The 15,402-nt window shown below is 35.2% G+C and overlaps 1 protein-coding gene across 3 annotated transcripts in view; it reads left to right on the top strand.

Annotated features, from left to right (window-relative positions):
* Positions 1 to 15,402, top strand: part of LOC121369334 (unconventional myosin-XVIIIa-like) — a 115,744-nt gene that overhangs the window by 38,813 nt on the left and 61,529 nt on the right. For all 3 annotated transcript variants that reach the window (XM_041494326.1, XM_041494327.1, XM_041494325.1), the window contains exons 2-9: positions 4,696 to 4,887; positions 5,443 to 5,619; positions 8,517 to 8,727; positions 9,580 to 9,722; positions 10,764 to 10,864; positions 11,013 to 11,073; positions 11,526 to 11,670; positions 12,012 to 12,153. In XM_041494326.1, the coding sequence (XP_041350260.1) occupies positions 4,696 to 4,887; positions 5,443 to 5,619; positions 8,517 to 8,727; positions 9,580 to 9,722; positions 10,764 to 10,864; positions 11,013 to 11,073; positions 11,526 to 11,670; positions 12,012 to 12,153 (1,172 nt within the window). The remainder of the gene's footprint in view (positions 1 to 4,695; positions 4,888 to 5,442; positions 5,620 to 8,516; positions 8,728 to 9,579; positions 9,723 to 10,763; positions 10,865 to 11,012; positions 11,074 to 11,525; positions 11,671 to 12,011; positions 12,154 to 15,402) is intronic.

Genomic DNA, 15,402 nt, shown 5'->3' with positions numbered 1-15,402 from the left:
ATCACCTGTTTACCGACATCTTTATTTTAATTTCAAGAGTAAACACTACCTTGTATACTACTCAAAAGAATTTAAGGGTCAGACGATATTTTCGACATTATTTTCTGAATGTCAATTATATTAGCTAGACCATAATGTCACGCATGGTATTGTTCCATTTTGACGAAAGTGGGTCTAAGCAACCCATAAATGAATTAAAATCCACTGTCATTGACACTGTCGACTAGTTCTAATGGTGAAAACATGCTTACATTTGCACGTAAATTAGGGTGAAAGCGAAAGGTCTGCTAAGTGCCCATAACTTGCTTTTTCACAAAGCGCTTCATTTGCACGCTTTGCACGTGTATTCCATGTTCCCAATGCTGAATTTCTGTATAATTGGAGCTTGCGTTCGTGTACGGTGCACACTCCAAATTCGTCACAGAACGGCCAGACGTCACTGGTGCACGCTTCATCTGCGGTGGCAACGTGTTCAGTGGGGTCTAGTGATGTTCACTGATGAGTCCAGGTTTAGTCTCCAGTTCAACGACGGTCGGGTTCATGTCTACAGATGTCCTGGGGAGCGCTTCGCTGACGTTAACGTTAGACAACGTCACCGGTTCGGTGGTGGCAGCGTCATGGTGTGGGGCGGCATCTCTATCCACCACAGGACCCCCCCTCTATGTGGTGGATGGCAATCTGAATGGAATCCGCTATCTGAATGAGATTATCCGGTCGTTAGTTCTCCCAGGCCTTCAGCAGATTGGCGGTGGGGCAGTTCTGCAGGATGACAATGCCAGACCCCACCGCGCCAGGGTGGTAACGGACTTTCTCAGACAACAAGGTATCACCAGGATGGATTGGCCAGCATATTCGCCTGACTTGGCTCCAATAGAGACGCCTGGGACGAATTAGGCAGGAGAGTTCGGGATAACCATGCCCCTCCGGCCAACCTTCATGATCTGGGTCAACTTCTTATGGCAGAGTGGCAGGCCATTCCCCAAGAGTTCTTCAGACGTCTGATCAACAGCATGAGGCAATGAGGCGCCAGGGGTGGATTCACACACTATTAAACGAATGTTCTAATGTGTAAAATCCATGTTTGACAACCTTCAACTTTGACAGCATGTCATGTGACTTTCTTGTATACAGTGACGTTTATTTATGTTTTTTTTGTAAATATGGAACAATAAATAAAAATTTTGGTGTAGTTTACATCATCAATCTAATACACTCTGAAACTTATTTGGTTATAAATTTTTGACCCTTAAATTCTTTTGAGTAGTATACATCAATGAGAGCCCAAACAAGTAAATGCTAAATTAGGTAGAGTATCATTAAAAAGGTATTTACATGTCAGTTTAATATGAAAGAAATAATAGACGAAAATCATTTTTATTCTTTTTCCGACAGTACTTTAGATGAATGAGTTAAATAAATATTAAAAAAGTCCATATTTTCAGTCCCCTACCGGTCCAACTGGAGGGGACTAATTGTTTCATTTCCGTCCTTCTGTCTGTCTGTCTGTCTGCCTGTCTGTCTGCTTGTCTGTATGTTACTAGTGTCTGTCCATCTGTGTGTCCCTCTGCCTGTCCGTCTGTCCCACATGTAGTTTTCCGGATGTTTTTTTTTAGAATGCCTTGTGAAATTTTGTGTATAGCTTTATCATGTACTGTTACAAATCAAGTTTAACTTTCATGGCAATTTACCCATTTTTGACAGAGTTATAGCACTTGAACTTAGGATATATTAAAATTTGATTTCCAGACTTTGCAATGCCTAAAGATATTAAAGTGAAATTTTGTATGTACCGTGTCTCTTTATTATATACTATTATAGATCAAGTTTAACTTTTATGACGATTTACCCACTTTTCACAGAGGTATGAATTTAGGAGATACAAAAAATGTTTGGGCCTGGTAGGGAACATGTATTGCTTCGCAGTACTCAGAATTATTGTTCTGTCTAGTTTTATTTCCAATTTATTTATTTTATTTTTATACTCTACTGATCTTATTTCACACATTTTAAAATTAGTATCAAAGGTTGGAATAATAAAAAAGAAGTCTAAACTAGACTTCACTGGATAATAATTTGCAGTGAAGTTTGCATTATAACAATATTGCGCTTGACTGATGGACTAATAGAAATTCTGATGGACTAGTAAATTTTGGTTGGTACTGGTCATTAATTTATTCATGTTAACTTATTTCCGTGCTTTTATCCAATTACGATTCAAACACACTGTCCTCGGCACACACTTCAGCTATCTAGGCTGTCTGTCTAGAAAAGTGGTTATTGGTTAGTTGTTAATGGTTAGTGAGAGAGACGTCAGTGTAATAGTCTTACATTGGGAGGAGCCGGTATCGGGCTGCGAACCCAGTACCTACCAATCTTATGTCCAATGGCTTAACGACAACACCGAGGCTGGTTGTACTGGTGTGGTGGACTTCTGAGATATTTTCCATATCATGACCTGATATGGTCAGAATATACTGGGTAACTGAAGTAAATTGAACTACAAAATGGCAAGATCCTAAAAAACAAACATTGGACAACTGTCCCATTCTTAAAAACTTCTTCAGCATGTTATATATTTTGTGCTAAATTACTCGTACTGTATACCTAGATATTTGTACTCAAACAGAATTTATATATTTTTTTGTAACATTATGGACCTCAAGATGTTACAGGAGTTGGTAAGTTTCTGTGGTTGCTTTTTAATGCTTTACAGTAAGAACTGGGGTGTCTCTTTTGAGTAATGTCAACTCTGTTTAAGCCAGCATCTATCTAATACCTGTACAAACATCTTTACAAACCAGATTGATTGTCTAGTCTTAGGTTTGTAGATGCTATTAGAAAACCTAGTCTCTGCTCTTGTTAAAGGGATATTTAGTGTGTCTGGCATAGATGTGCTCCGGCATAGATGTTATAACTCAAAAGGCTTGCATTCTGTTTGAAGATTCTTTGATCCTCTAGAGAAATATAGCATCCTTCTTTTTAATATGAGCCTGGAATGAAATTACAAATGGCTCGAAACATAAATCTGGCTGGACGGTAGCAGCCATAAAAATAAGTTGTAGTCAAGGTAACCGATTAGTAGGTTACATGGTATTTTTCTGTCATAACCAATTTGGTTACTGCCATAGTCTTTAGTTTCGAAACTTCAGAGATTTTCTGTCAGTAAATGTATGTGTGTTTGGATGTTTAGTTGGATCCATTTAATTGCCATACAGTGAAATCCTGTCAGATGTTAAAGCAATTAAAAAGGTGTCGGTAAAAAATTTAGCATTATAAAGAAACATAATTAGAAATATGTTATTTCATTTGGCTATTATTTGTTACAGTAAGCCCTATCACCTTAGAAAATCAAGAAAACCATGCATTGTGAACAAAAACTTGACCAAATGAAGTATCAGTTAAGTGAAAACACCAAGACAACTGATGTGAGACTTGACCTATTGTTCACTACTTATTTAAAGTGACGGTGTAGCCTGATGTATATTATATGCGGTCATGTGGGATAGAAAAAGTATACACGAGGTGGTGGAAATTTTGACCCAGGACGAGACTTGCCGAGTCCACCACCGAGGGTGTACATGACTGCATATGATGGGAGTCTTTTCCTCCCATCCATTCGATAAATAAACCATTATTTTACATTAAAAACAAATATGACTGAAAAGGTAACTTCTTTATTTGACCGTTTTATCATGAATAAACTACGCTATCATATTTTCCGCATCTGTTTCATGTGTTAAATATAACTTAACATGACAAATTAACAAGATAGCTTTTATAATGAACACTAACCAACTTGCATTGATATGACATCATATTACCGATGCCGTAATACTCCCCATATTAAATTCAATGACTTCATAGCCCATGCAAGACAGATTTATTCCATATGAGCTGACGTCATGGAATGGGTCTGTCTTGCATGGCTAGGGATGGGATATATATATATATATATATATATATATATATATATTATATCATGCTATTGCCTTGAAGAAACATGTTAGTTTTCGTCATTATGCACAAATTCATCTACATCACCAGAGTATTAATTAATTATAGGTGGCTACTGCCTACTTTTTATGTTTACATCTTCAGTCCTTGAAAATTGTGACAGCAGTGCTGCTGCAGAAAGCTGTTGCCAAAAAACTGATCTGCAAGAACATTTGGAACATTATTGAGCATTTTCTTTTTACATGTATTTGTATTAAATTGCTGTTGGGACATGACCTGCATCTTACAGTGCTTGGTAGATATAGCTGTCTACTTTCCTCAAACCTCCTCCTTTCAAAGATAATGAACACTGATCAGAATTAAACATTTGACACATGTGAGAAAGTAAACATGGATCAAAATTGTGGTGAAGAAGTGACCCCACAAAAAAGTTTGTAAAACAATGTCCAGGAGACCGTGTTTTGTCCTCTTCAAAAGAAAGTCATTCTGAGTATTTGAAACACTTCTGAAAAATCTTGATCTGGAGTCAGTTCACAAGTTCTCCATGTCATGTATTTCAGTATCCACCAATACATTGTTCAACTCCATAGTGGAGTTCATTGCTCCATTGTTGACGAACATTGTTCTTATATTTTGTTTTCTTCATGACAAGGACGATCCATTTCTTTTGAAAGTTAATTTAAGCTTCTTGTATTTATTGCATTTCATCATGATAAAGGATATCCATCTGTTTTCTTGCAGGCTAAGTCTGAGGATGAGGTGCAGACGGAGAAGGCGTGGATGGATGCGGAGCAGGTCTGGCTTATTCACAAGGGAGGGTTTGCTGCCGCTCACCTACTCAAGTCAAATGAATCCCTGCCTGAAGGAAAGATCAAGATCAAACTGGAAAGTCAGGGGGATGTCCTGGAAGTGGATGAAGACGATATTGAAAAGGTAACTATGTGTGGAATTAGGAATTGAGTTAATATCACTTACTACTTGATGAACATCCCAGACACAGATGGAGGAGTGTGATATCAAGGGCTGGCAACCAGAATTGATTACATGTTCCATTTTTTGTGATAGTGAGAGTAGCCTACTATTACTTCTTTGTTTTTAAAATGTATTTTATTTGGAATGATTAAAAGCTGTATAAATTGAAATAAATAAAATTGCTTTCTTTTCACATGATTGAAGACATGTGAATTCAAAGCTGAATAGAAAGTTGGTGAGTTTGATCTAGAAGTTGTAAAAAGTGTTTTCTGTAGTAGCGTTGGTATAAAGTACTCCTAGTATCAGTTGGCAGAATGAAACAGTAATAAATAATACATGTTTAAATGCTTAAATAGTTGTTGCTAATTGTAGTGTTAAACAACATGCTGACATCCGGTACTGAGATAGGTTTATTTAATTTTGTATAAAGTCTGTACATTGAAATAGCTTAAAGTAGGGGGATGTTACAGTGTTGAATATTTGTATGTAAATGACACGATGAATGTTGTATTTTAGGCCAATCCACCCCAGTTTGATCGAGCTGAAGATCTGTCATCTTTGCGGTACTTGAATGAATCGAGTGCGCTGCATACGATCCGACAGCGGTATGCCGTCAATCTGATCCACACCTACGCTGGCCCCTCTCTCATCTTGGTGAACCCAGCGCAGCATTTACCGCTGTACTCGGACAAGGTAATGTAACAGTTTTCCTTTCATTTTAGTATCATGAATTTAAAGGGACATTCCTGAGTTTGCTGCATTGTAAGATGTTTCCGACTAATAAACTATTTCTACGATCAAACTTACATATTAAATTTATTTTCTTGTTTAGAATATCAGTGTCTGTATATTCAATGTGTTTCTAGTCGTCTTAATATTTTTTAGAAGCCCAAACTGGATTTTGTCTTCAAATAATTTTGTATGTACGAAAAAATATTTTTTTAAGGATCTACAATGAAATTTAACCTAGTACAAATATTACAACGACCAGAAACACGTTTAATATACATCCACTAATATTGTATGCAGAAAAATATTATTTGTATTTAATTACAATCATTAAAAAGTCTCTTTTAGTCGATAACATCTTAAAAAGTGCAGCAAACTCAGGAATATCCCTTTAATAAAGATACATTAATATATGCAGTGATCCAAAATTCAGAATACTCTTTTTATATATTAATCCACACCTTCAGCTAAATTAAGTACTGAATTATCATGTGATGGTTAAATGATTGTGATGCATGTTGTTAAACAGATCTTTATGAAAGAAAGAAATGTTTTATTTAACGATGCACTCAACACATTTTATATGGCGTCAGACCACACAGATTTTTGAGAGGAAACCCGCTGTCGCCACTACATGGGCTACTCTTTCCGATTAGCAGCAAGGGATCTTTTATTTGTGCTTCCCACAGGCAGGATAGCACAAACCATGGCCTTTGTTGAACCAGTTATGGATCACTGGTTCGTGTAAGTGGTTTACACCTACCCATTGAGCCTTGCGGAGCACTCACTCAGGGTTTGGAGTTGGTATCTGGATTAAAAAGGAGCATATATATCTCAGTGGTAAAGTGTTTGTCTAAGGTTTAATGATTGAAAGAGTCCTAACCTTCAATGATCCAAAACAGTACCTTACAAGTGGTATATCAACGACTGGTATGTACTGTCCAGTCTAGTAAGGTTTGTAAAAGATCCCTTGCTATTATTTTGTGGGAGTAGCTTATGTTGTGAGAGTGGGTTGCCTCTCTTACAATATAGGTTTGTTTTGTTTAATGACACCACTAGAGCACATTGATTAATTAATCATCAGCTATTGGATGTCAAACATTTGGTAATTCTGACTCGTAGTCATCAGAGGAAACTCGCTATATTTTTTCTAATGCAGCAAGGGATCTTTTATATGCACTTTTCCACAGACAGAAAAACACATACCAAGGCCTTTGTCAGGTTGTGGTGCACTGGTTGAAACGAAGGTGGTTTGATCCTGCGACGCAAGCACCTTAAGCGAGCACTCAACCAACTGAGCTAAATCCTGCACCTCCTTTCAAAATATAGGGGTGGGACGTAGCCCAGTGGTGAAACACTCACTTGACGCGCGGTCGGTTTGGGATCGATCCCCATCTGTGAGCACACTGGGCTATTTCTCGTTCCAGCCAGTGCACAGTGACTAGTATATCAAAGGCTGTGATATGTGCTATCCTGTCTGGGGAAGGTGCATATAAAAGATCCCTTGCTACTAATGGAAAAATGTAGCGGGTTTCCTCTCTAAGACTTTATGTCCAAATTGTCAAATGTTTGACATCCAATAGCCAATGATTAATAAATCAGTGTGCTCTGGTGGTGTCGTTAAACTAAACAAACTTTAATTTTAACTCTCACAATATAGAACAAGTGACACAATCATCATAAATTTAAACACCAACATGGACATTGTGTTAGAATGTGTTGAGGAGTTATTCAACATTTTTCATTACCTTGTTGTAAATGCTGTTTAGATAATCACTGTGGTTGTGTGAACTACTCATCTGTATTATCTGGAATGTGAAAACTGTTTTGTCGTACATATTGTATAAACAAATCATTCATACATCAAGCAGTTATTTAAAGTGTATCATATTTGTAGTGACATTTTGACATTCTTTTTCTTTCTCGGGTCATATCCAGATGGTTATTGAAACATGCTGCTTGAATGATCATGTAGCAAGATGCATGTACCTGTGTGTTCTCTTTCTAGAGATCCATGTCAGGAGGACATCAATATGCTCTAGTGGTGTCGTTAAATAAAGTTTAACTTTTATAACATTTTCTCCAGGTTATTCAGATGTTTAAGGGCTGCAAGCATGAGGACATGAATGTGCACTAGTGGTGTAGTTAAACAAAACAAAGTGAAACTTTATAACTTTCTCTCCAGGTTATCCAGATGTTCAAGGGCTGCAAGCAGAACATGCATGTGCTCTAGTGATGTAGTTAAACAAAGTTTATATTTTTCTCCAGGTTATTCAGATGTTCAAGGGCTGCAAGCAGAACATGAATGTGCTCTAGTGGTGTAGTTAAACAAAGTTTAACTTTCTCTCCAGGTTATTCAGATGTTCAAGGGCTGTAAGCAGGAGGACATCATTGTGCTCTAGTGGTGTAGTTAAACAAAGTTTAACTTTCTCTCCAGGTTATTCAGATGTTCAAGGGCTGTAAGCAGGACATCAATGTGCTCTAGTGGTGTAGTTAAACAAAGTTTATATTTTTCTCCAGGTTATCCAGATGTTCAAGGGCTGCAAGCAGAACATGAATATGCTCTAGTGGTGTAGTTAAACAAAGTTTAACTTTCTCTCCAGGTTATTCAGATGTTCAAGGGCTGTAAGCAGGAGGACATCATTGTGCTCTAGTGGTGTAGTTAAACAAAGTTTAACTTTCTCTCCAGGTTATTCAGATGTTCAAGGGCTGTAAGCAGGAGGACATCATTGTGCTCTAGTGGTGTAGTTAAACAAAGTTTAACTTTCTCTCCAGGTTATTCAGATGTTCAAGGGCTGTAAGCAGGAGGACATCATTGTGCTCTAGTGGTGTAGTTAAACAAAGTTTAACTTTCTCTCCAGGTTATTCAGATGTTCAAGGGCTGTAAGCAGGAGGACATGCCCCCTCACATCTTCTCAATGGCTCAGATAGCGTACCGCGAGATGCTGAGCACTCGCCGAGACCAGTCAATCATCACGATGGGGCGCAGTGGTGGGGGCAAGACCATGTGTGCCAACCACGTGCTGCAGTACCTGACGGCAGCAGCCGGGTGTGTCAACAACATCCTGTCCAGTAAGATTATATCATACTTGTAGTTAAACTACCATCTATTGTGTATAGTTTACTATATCAGGCTAATACAGCTGAGTCATCGATGGATGCATTATAATGTACCACTTGTTGTCAAGTAAGCATATATCATACGTTTAATTGCACTACTATTGATTCAGTATAGTTTACCACATCATGTCAGGTAAGCTTATATGCATGCTACTAGATCGGAGTTATCAGTGGATATGGTATAATATCCCCACATCTTGTCATGTAAGGATATATCGTACTACCAGTGAGTTGTCAGTGGATTTGGTATAATATTCCATTTCATATATCCTACTATAACTGAGTTATCAGTGGTGTCAATATAATATACTTCTTGATATGTTATGATACATCCTAAAACAAATGGATTTAGCATAATATTCCACTTCTTGGGATGTTAGGATATATCCTTTCTATGTTCAAGTTATTCATGGATTCCCTATAATATATCATCTGACCTGGAAGGATATATCCTATTTAAATTGTACAAGTGAGTTATTAATTGACACAGTATAATATACCACTTCTTGTCATGTAAGGATATGTTCAACTTCTAGTCGCACTACTAAGTAATAAATGAATTTGGTATAATAATTAATATGTCAATATTTATCGGATTATAATATCAAATTAGACAATTGAGTTGTTTGACAAATAGATTATTTTGTGTTTTTATCCAATAAGATTCAAGCATATACTTGACCCAAGTGATCTGTCTGGGATGGGTTAATGAATAAACATTAATAAAGTTAAATAATTGTTCAGCTTGAAAAGAAATCTAAATCTGCCGACTGTTATTTTAAACACACCATTGTTTGTTTCCAGTGGAGAAGCTGAATGCAGTGAACACACTTCTCGAGTCGTTTGGAAACAGCCGCACTCTGTTGAACACCAACGCGAGCCACTTCACTCGCATCACCACCGTGGATTTCGACCACTCGGGACAGATAGCCTCAGCATCCATACAGGTGGGGCGTCTGAACTCTCCATCTCTTACAACTGCAGTGTTAAAATAGTTTAGAGATACGATTTTTAGCTTTTTTGACATGTTGATAAATAACTTTTCTACACCCGTTGGTGAGAACACCATGCGTTATTTTTGGTTACACATAGTTGTTTACACACATACGTGTGTTAACAATTTCAAGACATACGACTGACTGCTCCTAGGTAATGACCAGGCCACCAATGCCATACATCCAATGAAAAACTACATAATGGAAATCGATTACACTGTGACATATAGTTAACCTGACAATCATGTGACAATCAGCTACAAGTGCAATGGCTATAAATAACTTTTAGTTGAAAAAGATGTTAAAATTTACTTAAAACCTGTTTTTTGAGGATATGTAAGAAATAGAATAAAATATTTGTGTCTGTTAGATACCATTTATCTCACAACTCGTTTAAGAATGTATCAAACTTGCTTTCTCTTGTTAGAAACATTTTAAAACAACTTGTGAGATAAATGGTATCTAATGGCCACTCATATATTATTTTCTATGTATTTAACCATGATATACACATTTCAGTGTTTAAAAATAATTTTACCGTTTATTTTTAAATGGATATCACATCCCTGGTATTGTGTAAAAACACTGATGTCTGTGTTGGCATGAAGGTCATAGTTGCAGGCAAAGGAACTGATTGTTCAACATGTGGAGTAAAAGTTTGTTAGTATTGTAATTTATATGTCTGATTTATCTAATCTTGCAGGTGGGTTCATTATTAAAAATATGTTCCCAAGTAAACACTTTTTCTGATGATTAAGAACTAAGATAAAATAATTTGTGCTTGTGATTAATTATTTTATTGTAGAAATATTAGTAAATGTAATCTCATCAACTATTTGAACAAAGATAATATTTATAAATTTTAAAACAAAAATTTTATTTATTTATTTGTGCCTGTAATAGAAATGTTAGTGAACTTAATGGTGGCAACTCTATTTGAACAAAGCAATTTTTTTTTTTTTTCAAACAGAATATTTTGTTTATTTGTAACAGATTTTGATGTTTGAGAAAACGCGGATCATCCGAAGACCAGAAGGTGAACCAACATTCCACATCTTGTATCACATGTTGGCCGGTGTCGACTCGACACTCAGGTAAGCAACTGCTCGTTATCTTAGTAACGTAGGGTGTTAACAGGTCTAAGGGTGGGGAGGTGTGTTGTGAACAAGTGTTTCCTTTAATAGTACTGATGGTAATTCAGATGACATTATTTGTTATATCATTTATTTTGGTTTTATCTAGAAATGAACTGCAACTACAAGTTTTGAATGAGCCCAACATGTTGTTGACACCTCTACAAAAGGTAGGCACATAATTATTCATTATCTCTCTTATTTCATATTACTTGCTTGGAACAGTTAAAACTTTTGACAAGTTTCATTGTTTTTAAAATGTCTATTTCATTTATTTTCATGTGATAGATTGTTAAAAGAGTTGTTATTAATAGTTATCAAATGAAGATTATTAAATATTTAAAGATATGTCTGAAACACAATTAAAAAAACATGTGTTATTATTTTTTGGAATTGTTTTGTAAGCTTATTTTCTATAATATATCCACCTTGTATCACAAGAAATTATCTCATTGTTTTGTCCACATCTTTAGCCATGTTAAGTTTTGCACCTTTTTTCACATAGCTTGATAGTTTTCATTGACTGGTAATGTGTTATGAAAGTAAAGACTCTTGTACTGCATTCTGTAATAATTAAACTTGAACTGAATTTGTTACTGAGTTAAGTGTGATACTATTTCAGCAAGAAGACCGTCAGAGAGCCACCTTGAGCTGGGGACGAATCCTGCATTCTATGGAAGTTCTGTCCATCAAACAGGAGGAGGTGAAGGCCATCTGTAGTGTCCTAGCCGCTATATATCACCTTGGAGTCGCCAAGGCTGTCAAAGGTACCATGCACTGTCTTTTCATATTTAAACTGAGGAAAACAACATGTATTATGGGTGAATAGTTTTGAAATATAGTTTGAAAATAAAGTATTATGTTCATCAACTACAAGTAAAAGTCAGTATAATTAAGATATGTAGTCTTTCACAGTGTGGTAAATAAACTAAAATCTCGAAAGTTAAAATACTTTATTATAGATTTTATCATTGATTCATTTGGTGTTTGCTCATTCCATTGTGGATTTATTTATTTATGTGTGCATTTTTTCAATTAATTAATTTGTTCATCAATTAGCTTGCTTACTCACTTACCTGACACTCACTGCTTCACTTTCTGCATTCAGGAACTAACAACAAGTCCCAGTTTGCTAACCCGACAGCTGCTCAGAAAGCTGCAGGTCTGCTTGGCACAACCATCGAGGAACTAGCAAGGTCCATTTTCACTGTGTCAGGAACCTCAACTCTTACTCGCAGCACATCCATGAGGTTTGTTGTCTCCTTTGTGAATACCTATAGTGTGTAACTGTATTATAATCATGAAGAACTATAGTGTCTAACAGCATTATAATCATAACTAACTATAGTGTCTAACTGCATTATAATCATAACTAACTATAGTGTATAACTGTACAATAATCATAATTAACTATAGTGTGTAACTGTATTATAATCATGACTAACTATAGTGTCTAACTGCATTATAATCATAACTAACTATAGTGTGTAACTGTATTATAATCATGACTAACTATAGTGTCTAACTGCATTATAATCATAACTAACTATAGTGTGTAACTGTATTATAATCATGACTAACTATAGTGTCTAACTGCATTATAATCATAACTAACTATAGTGTGTAACTGTATTATAATCATGACTAACTATAGTGTCTAACTGCATTATAATCATAACTAACTATAGTGTCTAACTGTATTATAATCATGACTAACTATAGTGTCTAACTGTATTATAATCATAACTAACTATAGTGTGTAACTGTAGTATAATCATCACTAACTATAGTGTGTAACTGTAGTATAATCATAACTAACTATAGTGTATAACTGTATTATAATCATGACTAACTATAGTTTCTAACTGCATTATAATCATAACTAACTATAGTGTCTAACTGTATTATAATCATGACTAACTATAGTGTCTAACTGTATTATAATCATAACTAACTATAGTGTCTAACTGTATTATAATCATGACTAACTATAGTTTCTAACTGCATTATAATCATGACTAACTATAGTGTCTAACTATTATAATCATGACTAACTATAGTGTCTAACTGTATTATAATCATAACTAACTATAGTGTGTAACTGTATTATAATCATAACTAACTATAGTGTATAACTGTATTATAATCATAACTAACTATAGTGTGTAACTGTATTATAATCATGACTAACTATAGTTTCTAACTGCATTATAATCATGACTAACTATAGTGTCTAACTGTATTATAATCATGACTAACTATAGTGTCTAACTGTATTATAATCATAACTAACTATAGTGTCTAACTGTATTATAATCATAACTAACTATAGTTTCTAACTGTATTATAATCATGACAATACAAACAGTAAAGGGACATGCCCTAGTTTTTAACCACTAAATGAATGAATGAATGAATGAATGAATGAATGAATGTTTAACGACACCCCAGCACAAAAAACACATCGGCCATTGGGTGTCAAACTATGGTAATGCAAACAAATAAGGTGATGATCAACATCAATATAAAAATTCAAGATTTAAATAAAACCAGTGTAAAGAACTGTGCAAAAACACAAACATCACAAATAGATACTGACTTTTACTCAAAATTTTAATTTGTGCTGTATTGGCCATTGTCAAAGAGAATGTTACACCCCTGCACCACGGTGAGATTACAGCACGCGCAGGGGTTTTAACCACTAAGGCATATTTTTTACTATTAGAGCCATTTTTGATAACTGAAATCATACTTTAATGTTTAGATTATCCATTTCCATACATTTGAAGTGATTTTGGTCATCCTGGTGTTTTTAATATCACAAAATGCATTTCTCACATTTTTAAAAACGCATGTGTGTCTGAGAAGTAACAGTTATGGAGTCATGGTTTAGTCTAGTTTTAGAGGGTATTTCACCATTTCAAAGTCACAGACTCAAGTTTCACTCAGTTGTAACTCTTTCCAAATGTGTTACAGGTTTGTAGATTAACTAAACTTAGTGTTAATTTTCAAGTGTTGAAACTAGGGTCTGTACCTTAATTCTCCTTCAGGATAGAGTACAGCAATCAAAGACAAATCTAAATGTCTGATATTTTGAGACATTTCGATATTACATATATCATAGACTAAAAACAAATATATATTAAGGCAGTCTTGACCACCTAATACTGTTCAGAAGATAACTGGTGAACTAAAATAATGTTATGTATAATGTTTCAAAGAAAATTTGATATTCAGCTATGGTGTCCAATACTATGAAGTGAACAATCCGGAATCCTGTCAAAACATCCCAAGTTTTATGGTCCCAAATTTTTAAAATGATAAAATGCAACCCTCTAAAGACCAGATCCTGTCTAAATGAAATAAATATTAGGTCCCCAGCGTGATCCAGTTAGACAGGTTACACTGTATAATAGATTGTCACAAGTGGAATGGCGATGAAAGAACTAGATGCTATTTGCTTTGTGAAAAAGTACATACATATATTCTGTACTGGCTGAAGAGAAGCAGGCTTATTGTGCTTTACATCTTCAGAAAAGTGTGTTGTATTTATGACATATATTACATCTAATAGTGAGTAATAGTAGGTTACTTTTCAGTGCTGATAGGTGAAGATTACCAAATCCTGGATTAAAATATCTTCTGTAAAAATTAATTATTTTGCACCGGGACATTTTCTTTTTCTTTATTACCAAAAGGTCACAAAGTATATAGAAGGATTGTTTTATACAGTATTTTATGCTGCATTTCAGTGCATTGTCAGTGTTTCTGACATTGATTGATGATGTACATCAAAAACATGCATATTATGATTGATGTGGTTTTTACGAGCATATGTAAGAGAAATATGAATATCTGTGAAATGTTTGACAATATATCTCCTAAGGTGACATTGTGCATGAATCTTTAATTTGACATAACCATACATAAAATAATTGGAATGTAATATGTTTTTGTCATTCAGAAATATTATTAAAATGTAGTTCTGATACTGAAGTTACTTCTTTAACATTGTGATTTTAGAGTTATTTTAAGATAATGAGTAAGTTAACAGTTTTACACTGTTTACTGTGCCAGGTGTAGAAGAATAAATAGGTTATTGACATATTGCTATAGAACTGGTTAATGAATAAAGTTGAATGTTGCAGTGGTAAAGCCATTGGTTGTAATCATGACAATTTCCGAGCTTGCATCCCAGAGTTAGCACAAAACACTACATCATTTTGTCTATCACTAACTGGCACATAGTTAAAGTATGTGCTCAGAACAGAATTCTTGATTATAAGCATTAGACTAAAGCTGTATCCTAACCGGCTGCGAGGGATGTCAGCGATTATTTTAGAAATCATTGATTTCAATTGTCGTATCCTAACTGGACGCATCCGATTCGACACATTTATCCATCGTGCCGTACGCGTGTGGTTAGGATACGGCAATTGAAATCAATGATTTCTAAAATAATCTCTCGCATCGCTTGCGTCACTCACGGCCGGTTAGGA

The sequence above is a fragment of the Gigantopelta aegis genome, chromosome 3 (genome assembly GCF_016097555.1).
Source record: "Gigantopelta aegis isolate Gae_Host chromosome 3, Gae_host_genome, whole genome shotgun sequence".
Classification (NCBI taxonomy): domain Eukaryota; kingdom Metazoa; phylum Mollusca; class Gastropoda; order Neomphalida; family Peltospiridae; genus Gigantopelta; species Gigantopelta aegis.
Note: the sequence above shows the minus strand (reverse complement) of the source record. Positions and strands in the feature narration are given on the sequence as shown.